The sequence below is a fragment of the Plectropomus leopardus genome, chromosome 7, assembly GCF_008729295.1.
Source record: "Plectropomus leopardus isolate mb chromosome 7, YSFRI_Pleo_2.0, whole genome shotgun sequence".
NCBI classification, from domain to species: Eukaryota; Metazoa; Chordata; class Actinopteri; order Perciformes; family Serranidae; genus Plectropomus; species Plectropomus leopardus.
The window spans coordinates 25,768,463-25,788,691 of NC_056469.1; the positions used below are offsets into that span (position 1 = coordinate 25,768,463).

A 20,229-nucleotide genomic window follows, 5' to 3' on the forward strand; every position below is an offset into this window, starting at 1 on the left:
ATATATGATATACAACACATAACTGCAATATTATACACCAGAGTAAGTTGCAACTACTGTTTGCAACCATCTCATTCCTTATGCAAAGTGTGTGTGTGTGTGTGTGTGTGTGTGTGTGTGTGTGTGTATGTGTGTGTGGAATTGTGAAAAAACAGTAGAGCTGATTTAGAGCCCAGCTTTATGTTTTTCTATTTCTCAAGTCAAAAAAGAATAAAAGATGCATGTCCTCACCTGATCCTCTCAGAGTCGGAGGGGTGCGGCNGTGTGTGTGTGTGTGTATGTGTGTGTGAAATTGTGAAATTACAGTAGAGCTGATTTAGAGCCCAGCTTTATGTTTTTCTATTTCTCAAGTCAAAAAAGAATAAAAGATGCATGTCCTCACCTGATCCTCTCAGAGTCGGAGGGGTGCGGCATGTGTGTCCATGCAGATTCCTGCATGGCCTGCTGGTAGAGCTGGTCTTTGGGGAGAGGGGTGGGGCCAAGTGGACAGACCCCAAGCGAGGGGGGGATGCTGACTTCCGACACGGACGGCTGAGGGGCGGCAGGTGTGCCAGGCGCTGCAGATGAACCAGAAAAGATATCTGCAGGACAAAATAAAAAGAAAAAAGGATTGAGTCGATGACACAAATGCTGTAAAGACTCATATTCAGTTCAAGAACCACCTTACTCTCTCTCTTCTGGCCTCTCCTATTTGCTCTCGATAAATCTTTTCATAAGCTTTGCCTCACACTCGCTTTCCTTTTTACAAGTACAAAACTATTCATATTTTTTACATGCTTTGTCTGAGTGTACAGCTGCAACCAGCAATTACTTTCATTATGAACCACACTTAAGACGTTTTGTTTAATTGACTGACTAATCACTCTCATGACAAAAAAGTAACAACTATGTTTTAAATACACACATTGTCTAGCTAACACAAAAAAAACAATGATATGAAACTGCAGCAACTGTATTTGTAAGGTAGTAACCAGCTGATGTTTAGTGCCTTTATTAATATGACTTGTGCCTTTGCTTAATATGACAAACAATTAATTGACAATAGGAAAATGTTTTGTCAGTTTAATTAATAGATTGTGTAGTTTATGGTCATTTTGACTTTTAACCCTACTAAATCTGCTCCTTTCAAGCACAGAGCAGTAGGCAGCCTGTTGCAAACACGTCATATACTACAATGTATTTGTATAAAAGAAAATGGTGATTGTTGTTTGCTGTGATGGTCACAACACGTCAGTGTGGCCGTAAAGTGTGTCACAGTCACTAGTTTGAGTTCTCAGTCTTGGCCTTTTTACACATAATATCCTTATTAAACAGAAAAATACAACTGTACACCAACCAAACCACTAACCAAACTAGGACTAACAATGGCTTAACTGCCATGATAATGCATCGTAAAACAAACTTCATTCCGACTCGACAAAAACAAAATAAAGCTCAAATAAAGATCTTTAGAAATTAGTCTATTTAATCATCTAGTTTCCTGTTCCAATAATCACAAACTCTACTTTGGTAAATAAACCCTTAATTCAGAGTTTAACTGTAATAATATGCTGATCTACATGCTGTTCGTCCCTCTCAGCTGTTCACTGAGCCGGAGCTCTCACTCGTTCTTCTGAAGCAGCTACAGTAATGTTACATCGTGTTTCAACGAACATGCAATTAATGGCAACAAAAGAAATGGAAATGTAAGTTCCAGTAATATTTTAAAGGACACAGACTGCTTATTTGAGAACGCACTACTCCACTGCTTGTTTCGTCGCCACACAGTTCATGAATTGCTGCAAGTCGTGTTAACACAATATTTTAAGCTGAAGTTAGCTCGCTACACATAAAAATGCCCACCGTCCTGCAATGTTTATTTGCTATGTATATGGAACTGCCTAGTGTCATTATTAGTATTATTACTTAATCATGCATATATTATTATTAACTAGACTTGCTGGTAATAATCATACCATCATTTGATGCCCTGGTATATCAATTTTTTTAATTCTTCTCTTGTACAAGTTGGAAATACCTCTTGTAGTATTATTTATTTCTTATTTATAACGCCTCTGTTTATCTGTAGTTTTGTACTGCTGCAACACCTGAATTTCCCTTTTGGTCATCTCACCCCAAATCTCAAATGTAATGCCATTTTAAATCACATCCTCTTCTGAAATTAGTCAGCATAAAGGGATAAGAGGGTTTACACTGACATTACACTGACTACAAACTTATTTTTAAACTTGATTTAAAATTATTTGAAATGATCTTTTTATCTTTGCAACTCTTAAACTCTTATCTGCACTTTGTCTATTTTTAATAGTGATTTTATTTATTTTTGAATTTATTTTTGAATCATTTAGTAATTGATTTTACCTTGTATATCTCATTTCTTTTATAGTAAATCTGTATCTTTTATTGTGTTTTTATATTTCATCGCTTTGTAAAGAACTCTGAATTGCTCTGTTGAATGAAATGTGATATACAAATAAAGCTGCTTTGCCTTACACTGTAAAATTGCAAACTTATTATTCTTCACTAAGTAAGCGTAGAAAAAGAAATATGTCTGACCATTCCGACCTCTGTCTGTTAGGTGCAGGTTGGGAATCTCTCCATCCAGACCTGATCCCAGCGCTGCTCTCTCTGCCATCACCTTCAGAGAACTGAGAGGCTCAGGGGCCTAAAGTGGGGACAAGATGGAAACACCATAAGAACAGACAGAAAACCTAAAGATATAGGTATTTAAGAGTGAGAGAGGAATGTATGGGAGCATCAGTGACAAAATACCAGAGCAGAAAATGAATCATGAAAACTATCCACTATTGCAAACGCAACATTGACCTGCCAGAGAAGCCGCTCCTGAAACATCGCCTCTTGCCGTAAATGATGCACTAACACCCAGCAATATTTCTTAATATTGGTATGTGTTAGAAACACTGAGCAATGTCTTCAAAAGAGACAACATTCAGCAACCAGTCAAAATAAATAATAAATGTTTTCTGGCACAGCTGATACATGTAAACACATTCAATAATCAATAATTCTATCACAGATTCTTTACGGACACGTAGTCTCATTGTGCCTTCTTCGTTGTGTTTGAAATCAACAAGATGATATTTGAGTATATGCTCTAGTAAGTACAAATATATCTTGGCATGACATGATTTCTGTCTAAATGCACCAAAAGGTAAGTGTGGGCTTCTGTGTTTGATATAAAGGAGGCCCAGAACAGAGGTCTGTGGGCAGCCAGGGTTATTTTAATAATGCTATTTACAGCGGAGCACATCAATGTTCTCCAGTAATGCAAAAAAAAAGCACCTAGAACCTATCAAAGCCAGCACATTCATTTGAAAATAATCCAATTATGTGTATCATTTTTTGATCTTGAGGATCCAAGCATCATTTAAGTAAAGGATGCTAGATAAATCTTCAAGCACTGATCAGGACACAGCAATGAGAAGTCTAATTGAACATCTTGCCTCGATTACAATTAATGAATGATTATTTTGTTTGTTTTTCGTACTCACAGTTCACTGACACAGTTTTATCTGACCATGGTATGTTGCACTATAATAGGTATATGATGCATTATTGTTTATTTAAGTATCCAGAACTATATGAGAATAACAAGCTTCATCTTAAACAAACTAAATTTAGGCACATTGTGCTGATAACAGGCGAACCTCTCCTGATTATCTAAATAATTCCATCCAAAGTGTGACGAAATCTGAAACTAAAACAAAGTAGTCTGTACAAGTCTGAAGAAATTACTTTACACTAAATATTTGGCTGTTTGTTCATTCAGACACTTGGTGCTGTGAGGAGAAGCTCCGCTCTGTTTGTCTGTCTCTCTCACCGCACTGCTCTAGGACCATCAGCTGCTTGCGATAATGAAACGCCGTGGAAGCAAATACGATTCAGCTGTCAAACACTCAGCTGTATTCTGGAGTCAAAGTCGTTCACTGTATTACATGATTGTTCAACAGTTCTGCCGTCGCAAGGTTTTAGTGTGAGATTTTCCTTGGTATCAGTAGAGCATGAGACAGAGCCCAGCAAAGCATGAGACACACGGTAGGTACTCGGAAGTTGGCAACCCCGGTGGGGAAAGGATTAACTTAATATTTAAATAAACATTTTTTAAATAAAATTAAAAAGACGTGCGAGAATACGCCGGTTAGAGGTTCTGAATGTCTGTTTTGATTATTTTTCGATTAATTGCCCAGCCCTATAAACATATTTGTCTTGTCTGCCAAACATCTCCATGCAGTCAGCTGAAGAGCCTGCAGATAATATAATCTAACTTGTTCACGCCTCAGATTCTGGCTACTCAATTAGCCCATCACATAACCCTAACAAACGACTAAAAGCATGTTTTCACCACTTTCCAACATTTTCGGTATAGCAGACATGTACCTAAACTTAAACCCTTTTTTTGATTCCCACAGCAAACAGTTCTCTTAAAGAAGAGCTGCACTCATTTCCAAAATGCATATTTTTCATTCCTATGGTCTGACACAGTCCAAAAATACTGGTACACATGCACAGCTCTCTGCCAAAACCAAACTCTAGAGTGCTCACTTTGTAATGTCATTAGGTATACTGTCTGGAGCTGATCCATACACAATGAATTGGGAAAGATGTTATAGATGACGCTGAAAGCACCCAGGGGAATATTCTAAGTATATGGGAACATTTTCTATTTCAGAGCTCAGAACACTTTAATAAAATAAATTTAATTTGGGTGTTAAAAAGAAAACAAACACCTCACGGGTCCACGAAATCAAGCTTCCATTCATAGACTATGGAACGGCTGCAGACTAAATACCCTGCAAAATCACAAATTAGAGATACACTTATCTGGTTTCTGGCTTTAAGAGAGTAGCTTCACAAATGTTGACTGAACTTTCACAGGCCACAGGGCTAACTTATTGGGAGTATTTATTTCCCCTTTAAATGTAGGCGAAGTCATAACTGCTTGCTGTATTTCCTGTTCAAGATGATGATGCATAACGCTGATTGTCCACAGAAAGGGGTTGTGCACCGATATTATCAGAACAAAACAGAGCAGTCTAGAGCGGTAAGAGTCTCTCTCACAATCTACAAGATATTTAAAAATGGCAGGTTTGTGCATTGTGTCTTATCAAGCAAGAGTGTCGATTGTGTCGTGAGTCGGACAATCAACGCAGGAAAAAAAGCAGGACAGTGTGGAGAGGTTACGTTGGTACCATCCACAACTTTTGATCATGAAAAAACACACAAAAATAACCGGTCTAACGTGTAACAATCTTAACTGAACCGGATTGCGTGTTGGAAACAAGGCTAAAAGTTCTGTCTCACTGTCATGTTGCCTTACCTTGAGCACCTCAGAGGCCTGTGTGTAAGAGTGGGGCCCGTTGAGAAGACTCCCTCCTCCAGGTGTGCTGTCTGAGAACGAGGGGGACGGAGAGCTGGGAGGCAGGGTGATGGAGCTGATTAAACTGGGACCATTATCCATCCTGAAGTGGGAGCAACAGAGAGACAAGTTAACAACTATAAGTAAAGAATGAGAAAAAGCGATCGAGTTACTAACAAATAACTTACGGCTGACTGGTTGAAGAACTGAGAGACGAGGGTTGGCTGCTTTGTGACTGGCTCGGTGTGCTTAGAGCTGATTCTGTGGAGCTCTCTGCCACTACAGCACTGTAACCTGAGAGCAGGTGAGGGGAAAAGTGAGAAGGATTCATAAAGAGAAAACAAAGTCGACTTAAGCAGTTAAATAAGAGTCACAGAAGGCCAAGCACAAAAATCTGACGTACTTGTGCTTCCATTTTGCTTCAGTCCACTTGGTGGTCTGGCAGGAGCAGCATTCACCCCTACTCCTCCAACCACGCCAACATTCCCTCCATTGCCTCCCATCATGCCAACCACTCCAGGGGTAGTGCTGACAGGACTCGGGGGCACCTGAGAGGCGCCAGGGGCTACATTTTGCCCAGGAACAAGACCCAGCATACTCCCACTCAAAGAGCTGTGGGCTGGGCTGGATCCTAGCAAACCGAGCCCTATCCCCGCCCCATTGGTGGTGACTCCACTGGAGCCAGAGGTGGGGATGGAAGTGCTGCTCTCTACTGAAATGCTGGACTGGGTGGTGCTGCTTAAACCCAGGCCTCCTGATGCTGCTGCCTGAGCGTAAGGGGCAGGTGTGGAGCCTGAAATGAGCCCTGCCATTGTGTTTAAAGGAGAGGGGTGGCCACCCAGACCCAAACCAGACATCTGGTTGGCACTGCTGGTCCCTGTCAAGCCAATTTTGCTCAATCCCAGCCCCAGCCCGAGTCCCAAACTGGATGCCGGGGTGGGGACAGATGTTAGCTGAGACTGAGAGTTGGGTGCAGATGAGCTGGGTGTGCTGGGTGTGGGGAGAGAGGGTGCAGTTGAGGCTGGGAGTAGAGGGTTGCTGGGCGGGCTGGGGGTGTTGTTTGAGGGGACAGAGGGTTTTGTCTGAGGTGGCTGCTGCTGTTGTTGCTGCTGCGGTTGGTTTGGTGGCTGAGGTTGTTGCTGCTGTTGCACAGGTTGATGCTGATGTTGCTGCACCGCACTGCTGAAGCTCCCTATAAGACTGCTGCTTGTGGGAACCACGGGAATGCCTCCGACAACACTCGCCATGGACACGAGAGAGGAGGATGAGGAGGACCCAGAGGTGGTGGAGGAGGAGAAGGAAGATAGCAAGGATGGGGTCCCGTTCTTCACAGGTGACTGAAAATGACACCAGAAAAAGGCATTTAAGACAAAACGGTCCAGAGGGCAACTAAAGCTGTACAAAGTGTACGAGGAGCAAAGTTTACTGTGAACTATGGACGCCTATATATTCAGATGATGATACAAACTATATCAGAAATCTCCAACCATGGTCCCACAGAGAAAAAGCTTGTTCCTTTGTCAGTGCATGAGAACCCTTCAGCCTCCATGCCTCTACAGGACCAAGGGTGAAGAGCGCTGCACTAAACTGTTCATCTACTGGCACAGTACAGATGAGAGCCTCTCACCTGACTAACTTCACTGTCTGTCGATCGTCCCCTTTTCTTATCGTCCTCTGAGTTCTCCTATAGGAGGAGATACCTTGATATGACAATCCACTTTTGAAATGTTGATTCAGCAAACTAGTCAGTGGATTACAACAAAATGAGGCTTGAAGAAGGGTTAAAAAAATGCAAACGTAAGAGAGAGATATGTGCAAAATTGTGTCAGAATGTACTTTTTTTTTTTACCCAGCACCCTTTTATCACACTGACCCAAGTTTCAATAATACAAACACAAGAACTTACAGCAGTGCATGTGGCCGGGGATGGAGGAATGGGTGAAGAGGAGGTTGTGGAAGTGGGAGTGCTGCTGGAGTGGAGATACATCTCATCCTCAACATTGCCCTGACCTGATGGAGAAGTTGCAACTAATGCTGCAGCTTTAAGAGAGAGAAAGATGAGAAGAGACAAGCGTCAGATGTTTTCATTATAACCCACCCCCGATGTCTAAATAAAAGCATCATTATAAGGCCCCTGACACACCAAGTCAACTGTCAGCTGTCAGCTAATGTCAGGACATCCATGAGTGTCTGTCACCCCAGTTTTTGTGGCCTCTGTCAGCTATTTTCCAGTCGATTCAGCATGTTGAGTCCTGGAGGTAGGGACTGAGTGGAATCGCTCTAATTGGCTGTTCAGCTTAAGCGAATCAGTGCTCGAGAACAGAAAACACAGAAACCACTGAAGTACAGAGGGCGTGAGATTGAAACAAACTTGTTGCATTAGGTAAGACTATTTTCTTAGCTACTGAGCTCTGTCTCTCTCTCTACACACACATATATATATATATATATATATATATTGTGTTGTCCTGAATTTGTCCCATCAGTCTTCTGGTTTACCATTTAACAACGAATACAGACTACCACTGTCTGCTGGAATGGAGACTTATTCCTCTCACACAGGTGTTGAACATAGGTGCTAGTTGGTGATTGGCTGTAGTCTGCAATTTGTTCAAGTGCAACTTTTTGGCTGAAATGCAGGTGATGTGTTTCAACATGGGCCAACTGTTGTAACGCTACTAGTTCGGTGAGGTCAGTTTGGTGTGTCTGGGTCTTAACACTTCATGGTGTCTACTCACGGATGTCTTCCAGGTCTAAGTCGTCATACAAGAACTCGTTCTCCTCAAAGTCCGGGTCTTGGGAGGAATCAATGTAGTATTCAACATCATCCTTGATTTTCTGGATTGCATCCACTGGTACTGAGTCATTATCAAGCATTCGTAAAATGGTCTCCAACATGCGAATGTGAAATCGATGCCTCTCGATCAATCGCTTGAGCTCGTCAATACGATCTTGCTTCTACATGACAGACAGAGAACAAACACAAGGACAAAAATGTCAGGCATACTTTCACCAGATTACATTGCACATTGGAGGAATTTTTTTCAAGTTTTCAGAAATAAGCATTTTTGGAGGGAATGAGAGGGAGGACTTACATCTTTATCGCCCTTCTTCTTTCTTGTCTGAACTGAGAGAGATTCCACTTCACTTTCAAACTGATCCACCTGCATATTTAGAGTGTCTATCGTATTCTGCAGGTGAAGAGGAGGTCAGAAAAAAAGAACGTTAATGATATCAATCAAAATTTCTTAGGACATTTTTTTTAAATCAAACAGCTTTATTTAATTAAACTCTAGTTGTTAAGTTCTTGTTAACTTTTTCTATTTAATATCCAACAGGTATAAATAATAATGGATGTATTACTGTTAGCCACTGTCCCGTTTCTTCTTTTTCCCTCTGAGCTGGATCCACCTTCTGAGCGAGCCCCAAGCCTTCTTTAGAGTAGGCTTTTGTTTTTGTCTCACGTTCCACTACCTTGAACCGCTCCATTTGCTGAAGAAAGAAAAATCACATATACATTGTTGAGTTTACTATTTTGATGAGCTGATGACCACAGTACTCATATTTTACAGAAACAATAATAAATCTAAAATAGGAAGTTATGGAGGACCATACCGTCTCTATGAGTTTGCGGTTCTCGACTAGCTGCCTTTTGTCTTTGATCTCGTTTGAGGCCACCCATGTTTTTATCTGATCTCTCAATCGCTGGGAAAGGACAAACAGAAAAAATATAGAAAACAAATTATCACTTTCAATAACATGCATCGATGATGAGAAGTGAATATAAACGGACAGTGTGAAAGGAAATGTGTGCAGATATCTTCTCTTACCTGTAGTTTTTTAATCTCTTTCTTGAGGTCAGCCTCATATTTTTCCTTCTGATTTGCATTGGCTGCATTGTGAAGCTAAAATGTAGACAAATAAAGGAGATGCTTTAGGTTTTGCCACATCGATTTTTGAAATTGAACATAAAATAAATACAGGATGCAAAGCTCTTTTACCTTTTGCCAGATGTCTTCAAACTGTTCTACACCTTCAGCTACTTTTTTCAAACATCTATCGATCTCACCTGTAGAGATAAAATATGAAGTCCAACATACTGCATATAAATCCGTGCAACAACAAAAAAACTTTGCTGGATGAAGTCAGTCTCTGTGCATGATGTGATGCTGGACAGTGTGATGGATCCTGTGCAACATTTCTCATAAGTTTCAGTCTTACCTTGTAGTTTTCTCTTGTCAGCCATGGCTCTGACTACGACAATGTCCACATTCCGTCTGTCACACAGTTAGCTATGCACAGAAAACCAAACGTGCATTCAAACAAACCACAAATCCCTTCAACAGAGTAATCAGTACATCGGTTTACAGAGAAGTGGAACTGACGTTAACTCCAGCTAGCTAGTTAACGTTAGCTGCACAAATACCGTTATCTCTCGAAAATGTAAGCACACCATAAACCGGAACTTTTGTGCGGTCGTTTGTCTATCGTTATATTTTCTATGAACGGCGCCGATCTTGCTGTTACCAATATGACTGACATGGTTGTCAGCTAAAATTAGCCAGCTAACGTTACTGAGCTAACGTTAACATTAGCCAGTATGTTAGCTCGTCCACCTCGCTCGGTTACCAACTGGCCCGTTTAAAAACAAGTACCGCAGCGCACACTGATGGATGGAAGTCGCATTCATGCATTATCACTTAGGGGTTAAATATAGCTCGTATATGGTGGTTTTGCATTGTGAAAGGCACGATACACCAGCATCCGTTCTAATCGTTAACCTGCTAGCTAATATGGCTAACTGTCTGGCTAGCTAATGCATAAAATGCTAGCTAGCAGCTTAGCTAGCCTGCTAGCAAAATTGAGGAAAAAGGGAAACTGGGTCAAACCGAGCATTTCGACTTATACTTGTTTACGACATTTACCTAGGGTATGGGCTTTCGTTTGTCTTTTTTCAAATACAGCCAACACTATTTCCAGTAAGTCTTCTTTACTTCCAAATTGTGTTTTCTTTTCGACAAGCTCGCTCACTGTAATGTAGCTGAAGATGGACGGTAGCTAAAATCCCACCTCCGCGTTCAGGCCCCGCCCTAAACCTAATCTACGAGATCTGATTGGACAGCGCTCACGCCCGTCACTTTGAGACATCCGCTGGAATGGAGCTCGTTGATTGGCTCAGCCGTCTGATGAGTTATGATGGACACAAAACCAAAAATGCATTGAAAATCGGACATTCATAATGTTTTATGAAACGTGTACAAAATTTTTCTTTATTAACCCCAAACCTCGTAGTATGGATATTGTTATAGATTTTCAATTTTTTTATCACACGTTAAATTTCTCATCCATTCATGGTAACAAGAAACTTAACCCTTTAAAACCTAAACATTTTTGGCTGTATTTATTTCAAAAACTTAGAAAGAAGGCAATGAGCAACTTAAAAATAAATCGCCCCAAAATCAACATGAAATTAGGAGAAATAAAGAAAGAAAGGCTACAAGAAAATTACCTAAAAATAAGAAAGAACAAAAGCAAAAAAGAGGGAAAATGACCTTAAGAAAGCTGTTAGGAGAAAAAGTGTGTGTGTGTGTGTGTGTGTGTGTGTGTGTGTAAATTATAATTTCCTGGACTTTTGCCTTAGTATTTGATAGTATCTAATTATCTCACCCTTGTCACTTTTTTTAATTAATACTGCAAGAAACAAGTGAAAGTTTTGGTGGACTATTAGAATAATAAAATCAATTGCCTTTTCAGCCCACTGGATATACTCTGCTGCAATAAAAAAATGAAATGAAATTAAAAAAATTCTTTAAAACTTTATCTTGTACTTTAAAGCAGATGTTTTCCTTTAGAGACATTATTTACAGTTGAAAAAGGTAATAAATTGCAATATATTTCCACCCCAATGCAGATGTGAACATGAAAGTGATGAAATCTTTGTCTGCTTCTGGTGAGCATTAGGAAACACAATAAAATATAAGACAGCCCTATCCAAACATTTTGAAATTTTCAAAGTAAAAAAATTATTCAAAAATTTTAAAACATTAAAACATTTCATAATACAGTCAAATAGTTAATTTCAGCAGTTACTGTCATACTGTGTAAATTAAATGAAGTCAATTATATATGTATCTGGAAATGTGATGTGAAAGCTATTAAAAACACACTTACAACACTATGATATTTGCATCTAGGTTGCCAGATATTTATCAAACAAGGCTTTCCACGACAGTTTGCCGCTGGTCATAATTATGCGTTGCCATAAACTATAAGTACAAAATATGAAAACATAAGGTCATATATACAAAACAAATGCATATACAGTATGTACCAGGGGAATAACAGCTCATTTGACTTTACATGAATTCAATGTGTTCGCAATTTTCAAGTAAGACTACAAACAGTGCAAAAACCTGGCTGCGCAGAGGCAGAGTATCTACTGAACAGTTAGAGAAACTGGGTGATCCTTCATCATTGTTATATCCAGGGCTGCAGCGCACTGATCAGTGAGACAGAGAGGTTGGGCTGGGCATTTCTCCAAACTGTGTCTCTGCCAACACTGACATGTCTGATTCAGTCTGGGAAGAGGAGCAGAAACTCAGTCAACAGAAAATCAATTGTGCTTAATAACACTTATCTGCATTATAAACCACCCGTTCATGCATCCACAACTACATGTTCATCCAACTCACACACACGCAAAACACACACACTATAAGAAAAAGATCAAGGCAATGATACACTTGAATGAACAGCAGCAGTCCAGCATATTCTTCACCTACCTGCTGGTCTTTATCCTTTTCCTGCCGTGGTATTCGGTGCCTCCTCCTCTTCGGTCCAGCAGCATGATGCATCGCTGAAGACAAAGTGGAACCAGACACACCATTGAGCCGTTCATCCTCCACTCCAGCAGGAGGATCTAAATGGGCTCCAGGCTCATCCTGAAAACAAAAACAGGCGATGAATTCAAATGGTAAAGGAACTAAACAACCTTGAGAGTATTTCTTTGTTATAGTGCATCAAAAAAATTGATTAACAAAAAATCAGCAGACCGGCTGAGCTTTCAAATATGCATCCTAACAGAGGTGTAGGAAAATATTGATACACTTGAGTATCACAGTGTTTTTTTATGTGATACTTTATCGATTCTCAAAATCACTACTGATTTTTAATTGTTTGCCATTTTTTATTTTCTTAATTTGTTTACCTTAATACTTCTGCCAGTTCTTTTATTTAATTATTTTCCACCAATACAGGGAATTTTTTATTTCTTTGCTCAGATTGCACCAAAAGTAGTGTCATGATGGTGGATGTTACAGGGACTGTGCTAAATACAAAAGCAGATCCCACATTTCTGATTGAAAAGTAAATATTTTTATGCATATGGTGGTGTGTTCTTCATAATAGGACAATTCTTCTCAAATGTGATTTTAAAAATCTTGATGTATCACCTTATAATATCGCAATATATGACCATATCTTTAATCACAACCCCTGTAATGTGATACAAATCATATTGCCTGATTCTTGCCAATTCATAGCTCTATATCCTAATAGGACCCAAGCCTCAAATTAGTTGCTTAAGTATCAACTAAAGTGAGTTCTGCATTATTTCCTTATCTGGTGGCCCTGTGTCAAAATCTGGATTTAATAACCTTAATTATTTTAGTTTACATTGTGCTTACATGCTCCATCTTCCAGTCAAGAGTGTTGACCCGGCCACGAAATATAAATCAACCAACAATCAACTGTTATTGTAAAACAAGTTAATACAACTGACATTCAACATTTCAATATAAATCAATAATATTAACTTGCTGATCATCATTTTCAAAAATCAGCCTGAAAAGTGTGATCTTTTCTTCTTTTAATTGTATCACATACAGTCACTTGTTCATCACATTCTCACCTCGAGCAGTATAGTAAGCTGAGCGTTTCTGTAGTCGTCCCCATGAGCATCTAAAGTCTTCATGAGAAACCTGAAAAATCAACAAAAATAAAAATAATCTTCACATGGGCCATCAAGTGGAAAATGCAAAAACTTACTGTTACTGTAATGGGTTTTGTACCGTCTCTCCTTCTTTAAGCGGCGTGTAATTCTTTGTACTTGATGAAGGCGACCAAGAATCTTCTGATTTACCTGAAAACATACAGAAGTAGTTACAGGGTGGTGACAGAGAAACTGATTACGGATACACCGTCATACTTATCTGATATGAGCTTTAAAAAGTAATAATCATTCTAGTCTAATACATAATGTTGAATTGAGATTTCACAGATTGCTTTCCAGACCTGACCTTTACTCAAACAGTGTAGAAAAGCTGCAGAATAATCAGAAACTATGACAGTCCTTGTTAAACACAAACACAGCAAAAGGCATTTCTAAAAAGTAGCCTGTTCTGCAGTTGCAGTCCAACAATAATTTATCAGTATTTAGTTCTGGTTCAAAAAAGTCCAAAGTGATGCAATAAACTAGGATCAGAGTCATGTTAAACCCAAATATAACCCTAATTCATAACACACTTCTAATCATGCATATGCAGGCTTGAACACACCTGTTCAATTTCTTTACATCTTCTGTTCAGAGCCAGATATTTCCTCTTATCAAGAGCTCTTCTCTCTTCATCCTCCTGTGCTGTATCCTCCAGCAGCTCGTTGCCCCCTGGTCCCAGCTCCACCTGAATATGATTACAAATGTCTGTCACAGCTACAAAATAAGATTTTGGCAGCTTTGTGCCATGCATAGGCCACATTCATGGTATATTTAAATTAGATGTTGGCTTATAAGGCTAATTGAAATAATTTATCTTGTTCTTTCTCAGAGTTGGTGCAAAAACTAGTAATATTTGGTACAATTAGAACAAAGAAAGCTATGTGTAATGCTTGTAATGACTTTGTGGCACAGGGAGCTCTGGTTATGAGATGTACCCACTGACTCACATCAACATCACCAATATTGCTATCATAAACATTAACGTCACCTCTCCGGGTCCCAGCTCCACACCGCCAGGCTCCAGCTCCGCCTCCAGGATGTGTCCTCCAAACAGAGGAGGCAGAGCCAAACCAGAGAAATCCTCCATCATCTGCAAAGGATGAGAGACAAGATTCTGTGTTATTATATATATTTTAAAATGTGTTTAATTGAATAATTTATGCACATACGGTATGATCAATCACTATGCCTCCAATGCCAAACTTGAAAATCAATTTTAAGGAATTTAACATCATGGAAGAAGAAAAAGTAGCAATACCAGAGTGTAAAAAATTGCCCCGCATTCAAACTCTTATTTGAATTAAAGTATTAGCATTAAAATATACTTGAAGTACCAAAAGTAAAAATAGTCAACATGCAGAATTTCCCATTTTAAAATTCTAGAATATAACTGTAATATAGTGATGCTTTAAGTGTCACTAATGTTCCAGCTGGTAAAGGTGGAGTTTTTTAAAAATATGTTTATACACATCTTAGTAGCATAATCTATAATACTATATCACAAGCCATTAGTTGATATATAGTTTGTATTCTCAACATAAATCGAGTGGTCATCATAAGACACAAGCAATATTCACATCATATTAATCCACTGACACATCCGTCACACTGTACCTTTACTGATATTTGCTGCTGATAATCTTTACACACTTGTACTTTTATACTGTTTTTATACGTGATGTTGCTGACATTTGCACCTATATAGGTTAAAATGTAATGTGCATTGTCGCTTACAGTCGTGTCTTATTTTATATCTAAATATGTGTGAGGATTTTTTACAGTACGTACCATTTGTGAACGGCACATTTGCAGAGTCGTTAAGCTTGCATAATAACCATAATTAATATTGAATCTGCAAAGTAACTACTATCTAAAGCTATCAAATAAATGTGGTGGCGTATATGTGCCTAAAATGCAGGGATGTAGAGGTGTAAAATAGCATAAAATGTAACGATTTCGATAAAGTAACTTCAGATTGTACTTGAATAAATGTACCTAGCTGACGATAAATTCCACCCATAGTAATTTATCTGCGGTAACTTGTGGTGGGCTTTTGTAAATGTCAGCGACGTTTTATTGAGTATATTTGAGTAATGCTGAAAACAATCGTTAAATAAATCCCTGGCGCAATTAATGACGGAATATAACACTTGGCAACGTGATATTAATTCAACCAGTACTCACATTTATGGAGGATGAGTCCAAAAACACTGGTGCTCAGCAGCAGCTGTGAGTCCTGCGGGGTTAAAACTTCACAACAAACGGATCAAAACGGTTAATCTGATCTACAGACGGTGTGTAAATCTGTAGTCTGTTAGCTGTAGGTTAGCTAAAAGCGTTTACCATCATTATAATTTGCTAAAAATCAAACGTCAGTCGAAGCAAACGCAGCTAATGTACATCCTCCCTTCGACTAACTCATGTTTTTATGCGACAGGCGCAGAAATTACACGTCAGTTGCTAGTTACTACATTTCCCATGAGCGCCCGACGGGTTGAAACTACACCAGACAACATGGCGGGTATGTGACTATTTTGTCATCTTTTTTACAAACATCCGGTGACATTCGCTTCATTTAGACCTCCATTTAACATTTGTACATACTTTAAACATTAGAAACGACGCTAACGATGACTCAAAGTTATTTTCTCACAGTAATAATCATTCGAAATAAAACGAAAAACGTGACCTTGGATGTGGTGCTAACGGTGGCTATCGTTAGCTAACCGTAACCTGCGGTGGATTTTAACCTGTTTTTGTTATTTTACCTGCAGGAATCGCAGCGTTTCTGAAAAATGCATGGAACAAAGAGCCTGTTATCTTTGTCTCCTGTGGGATCGGACTGATAGGTCAGTGTTAACTAACCTCCTGCATTTAGTTCAGAAATGTGTTGGTAGAAAGGAAGTACTGCACTTAGTTACGGTCATGACAACAGAGACACGTTATATGAAATAGAGATAATTAGTTTTATTACAAGTGGTGGACCCAAACGATTCACTGGCGTTTAAGGGTACACGATGACCACAAACAGGCCCTGAAAAAAAAACAATTTACTGTTTCTCTGTTTTGCAACTGAATTTTAAGTCACTTTTTATCCAAAATTAAAGCATGTGGTCATCTCTACTAGAGAACAGGTATTATGTTACTTCTGTGCAACTAAAAGAAGAAAGCCATGAGAACCGCTGATAGATTCTGTAGATTAATGTACCTCAAATGGGAATAAGGTGTGCTCTCTCTATGCCCTGTTTTTTTTGTTTTTATATGAGCTTTTCTTATTCCTTATATTTTTTTGGTCAGCTGACCAGTGTAGACACAAGTGCAATATAGACTGTAATTATTGTATGTGAATACAACTTTGTATTTCCTCAGGTCTTGCTCTTCCAATTGTCAGCCCCATCACAAAGTACACAGGAATGATCAATAGGTCTGTGCCGTACAACTACCCAGGTAAACACTATTCACACTGATCATTTTACGTAGGACTGGTTATCATTTAAAATATAATTACAATGGCGGGACCGGGGTTCATGCTTATTTGCTTGCTTTTTCAGACATATTTTGCATAAACGTTTTTCCTGTTGGAATCTGTAATAACTTGTTCATAAATATTGTGGTAAGGTAAAGAAAAAGGGGAAATAGTCTTCAGCACAACACTGGCATGCCATGTGGTTGTAAAATGACACCAATAGCAATTGATAACTTTTTTTTCTGCTTCACGTTTTGGTGGCATTTTGGCACACTGACGTGCTAAGCACACCACACCACTGACTTTAGGGAGTGTAGCTGCTACAGTCGAGGGTTAATTACACGTCACATTAAATCAAAGAACACTTGCGGTAAATGGCTGTGAGCAAAACCCTGCAGTCATTTTTTCTAGGTAAGGAAACAAACAGGTATCATTTAACCGGAGAGGTTTTGATTCTACTTGGAACAGTTATTACCTTAAAGGTAATAAGTACCGATACCCCGCCCTCATTTTACAGCAGGTTGTGTCCGAGTGTCACTGAAAGATGCTACACAGTGCACACACAGTGCTCACATGTAAAACAAACACGTCAACCCCCGGCTTATCAAATGATATGTTTCTTTCCCTCACTTTTCCAATGCAGTCCCTGTGAGAGATGATGGAAACATGCCTGATGTCCCCGCTCATCCCTGTGAAGCAAAAGGACCCAACTTGGAATGGCTCAAAAAGTTATAACTTCACATTCACACAATCAAAACTTGTGCCGTTCCCCCCGTTCATATGTGTCTGCATCGCTGCTCCACCTGTCAGTGTCCCACAATAAAGATTTATTTAATTCTACTTTTGTGTCGCATTCTTTGGTTCGGATACATTCAATACAGCAGGAGTGAATGCATCTTTTAGTACATTGGCACGTTTCGTCATCAACATTTCAGGTGTTTTCGCTTGAGTTGAACAAGGCTTTAGTCTAGAACTTTAACATGAAGCTGTATTTGTTTTGTGATTTGGACTTTTAAAAGAAGTTCAATGGTTTTTTAACTTTTTTTTTTAAATTTAAGGTAAAATTGCGTTTGAAAGTTAAACAAATACACAAAACTAAAAACTTTTCATTCACCTTTCAGAGTGAACCCTAAAATTACCTTAACTAATTTTTTAAGTTTGAATGAAATCTTTTTCTGACTTTCCTCTCTAAGACAAAAAAAAATCACATTTGCAAATGTGTTTCTTTTTTTTTGTTGTTTTTTTTTTAGACAGAAAACTCGACTTGGTATTTAAGATTTCTCTGATTTTCCAGAGCTGCCCGTGAGTTTTGAAACTAAGCTTTAAACAAAAACCCTGATCCTTCAGAAGAGGCTTAACCTAACAAAGCTTGAATCAGATTAACACAGTTTAAATATGAATTCTTTGTTTCATACGAGCATTATTCTACTTGCATGAGTTAGAAAGATTAGCAGAAAAATATGTGGAGCAGTGCTGCGTGAAGCCTGAGCTGCTACAGTTAAAATATAAGTGTGGGTTGTTCAATAAGATGTAATGCATTTTAAAGGAATAGTTTGGATCTTTTGAAGTAGAGTTGTATTTGTATTTGTATTTATCCATAGAGAATATATTACATACAATAGATGTCAGTCAGCTCTCCCCCAGTTCGTGGTCCCCAGTGGAGGTAGCTGAGCAATGTACTGCTGATGACTTAGTTTAGCAGCAAAACATATTTTAGCCACCTGAAAAAAGTCCCACAAAAAAAGATCCTTACATTTTAATATGATTTTTGGAGCCACTATATCTCTTTCTCTTCAAAGCCAGACTCCATTGAGAAAAACAGTAATTTAACATCGCTGAACACGGGAGCTGCTGGTCTTCTGCTACCTCGATCAGGTATCTTGTTTGTGTTATTGTTTATCTCTGGCATTTAAAGGGGTTAGTTTGGATTTAACGAAGTCACATAATAACACAAACTGACTAACTGATTGAGGTAGAGGCAGACCAGCAGCTCCCACGTTCAGTGAGCTAAAATGACTTTTTGTCAATGGAGTTTGGTGCCTTTGACGAGAGCACAGATGGGAAAAAGTTTCAGTTCTCTGTCGGAGAGGGCAGTCTGACGGCCAGGTGAAGATATCTCAAAATATACACTTAAACTGATATTGATTTTATTTTTTAAGATGCTAAAATGCATTTCCCTGCTGCCCCCTGTCTGCAGCAGTATATCGCTTAGCTTCCATGCAGGTACTCCTGCCTGCATCTCCAAAATCGCAGCGTGCCAACAGACGTCTACAGTATTCAACACACTGACTACTGATAAGTAGCCCATACAACACCCCTGCAAAAAATCTGAACTATCCCTTTAATATCTCTTTGTCTCTATTCATGCATATACTGTGTACTCCGTACTCCGTAGACAAACTCAAACATAAACATACGGTGCAAAAGTGGACAAAAAAGTACTTCATAGAACTTTTATTTCACATCACGACAATATTCAGTGTTTCAGGTGAAGAAAATCTTCAGCAGTATTCATCGTCATAATAAAAAGTCTTCTGCAGTCGGCGGGATTTCATGTATAAACAATTTAAAACAGACAAGTCTGTTTACCTTGCTTCATATTTTTTTCACAGAACTGAGGAACTGTGTAAAATGAGTGTGCAACAATATTTCACTGTGGAAGAAGAGTTTTGGACTTTGCATAAGTTCCTGTTTTTAGTATTTTTGCATAAGGTTCCTCCATCTGCAGTTGATAAGAGGACATATAAACTTTCTGTATACATGTACAACAACATGGAGTCTAGCTGTAAACATGTCCGTTTATTTTGCCATAAATGTCATGTTACATATTTATATTTTTAATAACCCCCCCATGTATTTCTTACAACATATGACACACTTCAGATTAATTTATATGTATATACTAGATTATTTCCCTGTTTCGATTTCTACAGTCACATGCATTTTAGAGCATCATTAATTTTATTATATTTTTCACTGTATGACTTGCCCCTAGTGCAATTTGTTTATTTTATGTATTATTTATTCTATTTGTTTTATTTGCAACAGTATGAGATTTTCATCGAACATGAACGGTTTTAGAAAATATTGTGGTTTCACAGTACCTCAAAACTGTTATTATTATGATCAGTTTCACTGACCTTTAAATGACTGTAAAAATGAAGCACAAATTACTATAACTGAAACTTGAAACCATTATTTTTTAACAATGGAAGTATATGTAAAAAGTCTAGCTTTTTTTAGAATAATTAAAATAAAGGTGAGATTCTCCACAAGGTTGTGTTTGTTTGGTTTTTTTTTTTACATATTGTATATAACACAATGTACACAGTATGATAACATCTAATTTTCATACCATGATATACCTTAGAACTGGTATACCACTGCAACACT

The 20,229-nt window shown here is 38.6% G+C and overlaps 3 protein-coding genes across 5 annotated transcripts in view; 1 reads left to right on the forward strand and 2 right to left on the reverse strand.

Annotated features, from left to right (window-relative positions):
- The window catches only part of cnot3a (CCR4-NOT transcription complex, subunit 3a), a 16,855-nt gene extending 6,431 nt beyond the window's left edge, over positions 1–10,424 (reverse strand). The window contains exons 1-15 of one of the 3 annotated variants that reach the window (XM_042490152.1): positions 10,303–10,424; positions 9,599–9,669; positions 9,379–9,446; positions 9,208–9,282; positions 8,993–9,082; positions 8,741–8,869; positions 8,473–8,568; positions 8,116–8,335; positions 7,284–7,417; positions 7,005–7,061; positions 5,781–6,714; positions 5,566–5,671; positions 5,339–5,480; positions 2,566–2,665; positions 383–581 (exon numbers count right to left, since the gene is read on the reverse strand). In XM_042490152.1, coding sequence (XP_042346086.1) covers positions 383–581; positions 2,566–2,665; positions 5,339–5,480; positions 5,566–5,671; positions 5,781–6,714; positions 7,005–7,061; positions 7,284–7,417; positions 8,116–8,335; positions 8,473–8,568; positions 8,741–8,869; positions 8,993–9,082; positions 9,208–9,282; positions 9,379–9,446; positions 9,599–9,623 — 2,375 coding nt within the window. In that variant the 5' untranslated portion in view covers positions 9,624–9,669; positions 10,303–10,424. Of the gene's footprint in view, positions 1–382; positions 582–2,556; positions 2,666–5,338; positions 5,481–5,565; positions 5,672–5,780; positions 6,715–7,004; positions 7,062–7,283; positions 7,418–8,115; positions 8,336–8,472; positions 8,569–8,740; positions 8,870–8,992; positions 9,083–9,207; positions 9,283–9,378; positions 9,447–9,598; positions 9,670–10,302 lie in introns of all 3 variants that reach the window. The other 2 variants (XM_042490151.1, XM_042490153.1) reach the window with 2 other exon arrangements.
- Positions 10,425–11,176: 752 nt separating this feature from the next.
- On the reverse strand, positions 11,177–15,792 carry tfpt (TCF3 (E2A) fusion partner). The gene is made up of 7 exons (XM_042490297.1): positions 15,555–15,792; positions 14,359–14,460; positions 13,933–14,055; positions 13,447–13,517; positions 13,287–13,356; positions 12,160–12,318; positions 11,177–11,955 (listed from the first exon to the last, which is right to left on the reverse strand). The coding sequence occupies exons 2-7, from the start codon at positions 14,458–14,460 to the stop codon at positions 11,881–11,883; spliced, it is 600 nt and encodes a 199-aa protein (XP_042346231.1). The 5' UTR covers positions 15,555–15,792; the 3' UTR covers positions 11,177–11,880.
- Positions 15,793–15,839: 47 nt separating this feature from the next.
- ndufa3 (NADH:ubiquinone oxidoreductase subunit A3) lies at positions 15,840–17,676 on the forward strand. The gene is made up of 4 exons (XM_042490482.1): positions 15,840–15,891; positions 16,145–16,219; positions 16,740–16,817; positions 17,480–17,676. The coding sequence occupies exons 1-4, from the start codon at positions 15,849–15,851 to the stop codon at positions 17,569–17,571; spliced, it is 288 nt and encodes a 95-aa protein (XP_042346416.1). The 5' UTR covers positions 15,840–15,848; the 3' UTR covers positions 17,572–17,676.
- The last annotated feature ends 2,553 nt before the right edge of the window (positions 17,677–20,229 follow it).

Coding starts and splice junctions, on each gene's coding strand:
- tfpt (XM_042490297.1), bottom strand. CDS start 14,460: ATGATGGAGGATTTCTCTGGTTTGGCTCTGCCTCCTCTGTTTGGAGGA. Junction 14,056..14,358: donor TGGAGCTGGGACCCGGAGAG/GTGACGTTAATG, acceptor AATCATATTCAG/GTGGAGCTGGGACCAGGGGG. Junction 12,319..13,286: donor AGCTTACTATACTGCTCGAG/GTGAGAATGTGA, acceptor TTTTGTTTTCAG/GATGAGCCTGGAGCCCATTT.
- ndufa3 (XM_042490482.1), top strand. CDS start 15,849: ATGAGCGCCCGACGGGTTGAAACTACACCAGACAACATGGCGG. Junction 15,892..16,144: donor TACACCAGACAACATGGCGG/GTATGTGACTAT, acceptor TTTTACCTGCAG/GAATCGCAGCGTTTCTGAAA. Junction 16,220..16,739: donor CTGTGGGATCGGACTGATAG/GTCAGTGTTAAC, acceptor GTATTTCCTCAG/GTCTTGCTCTTCCAATTGTC.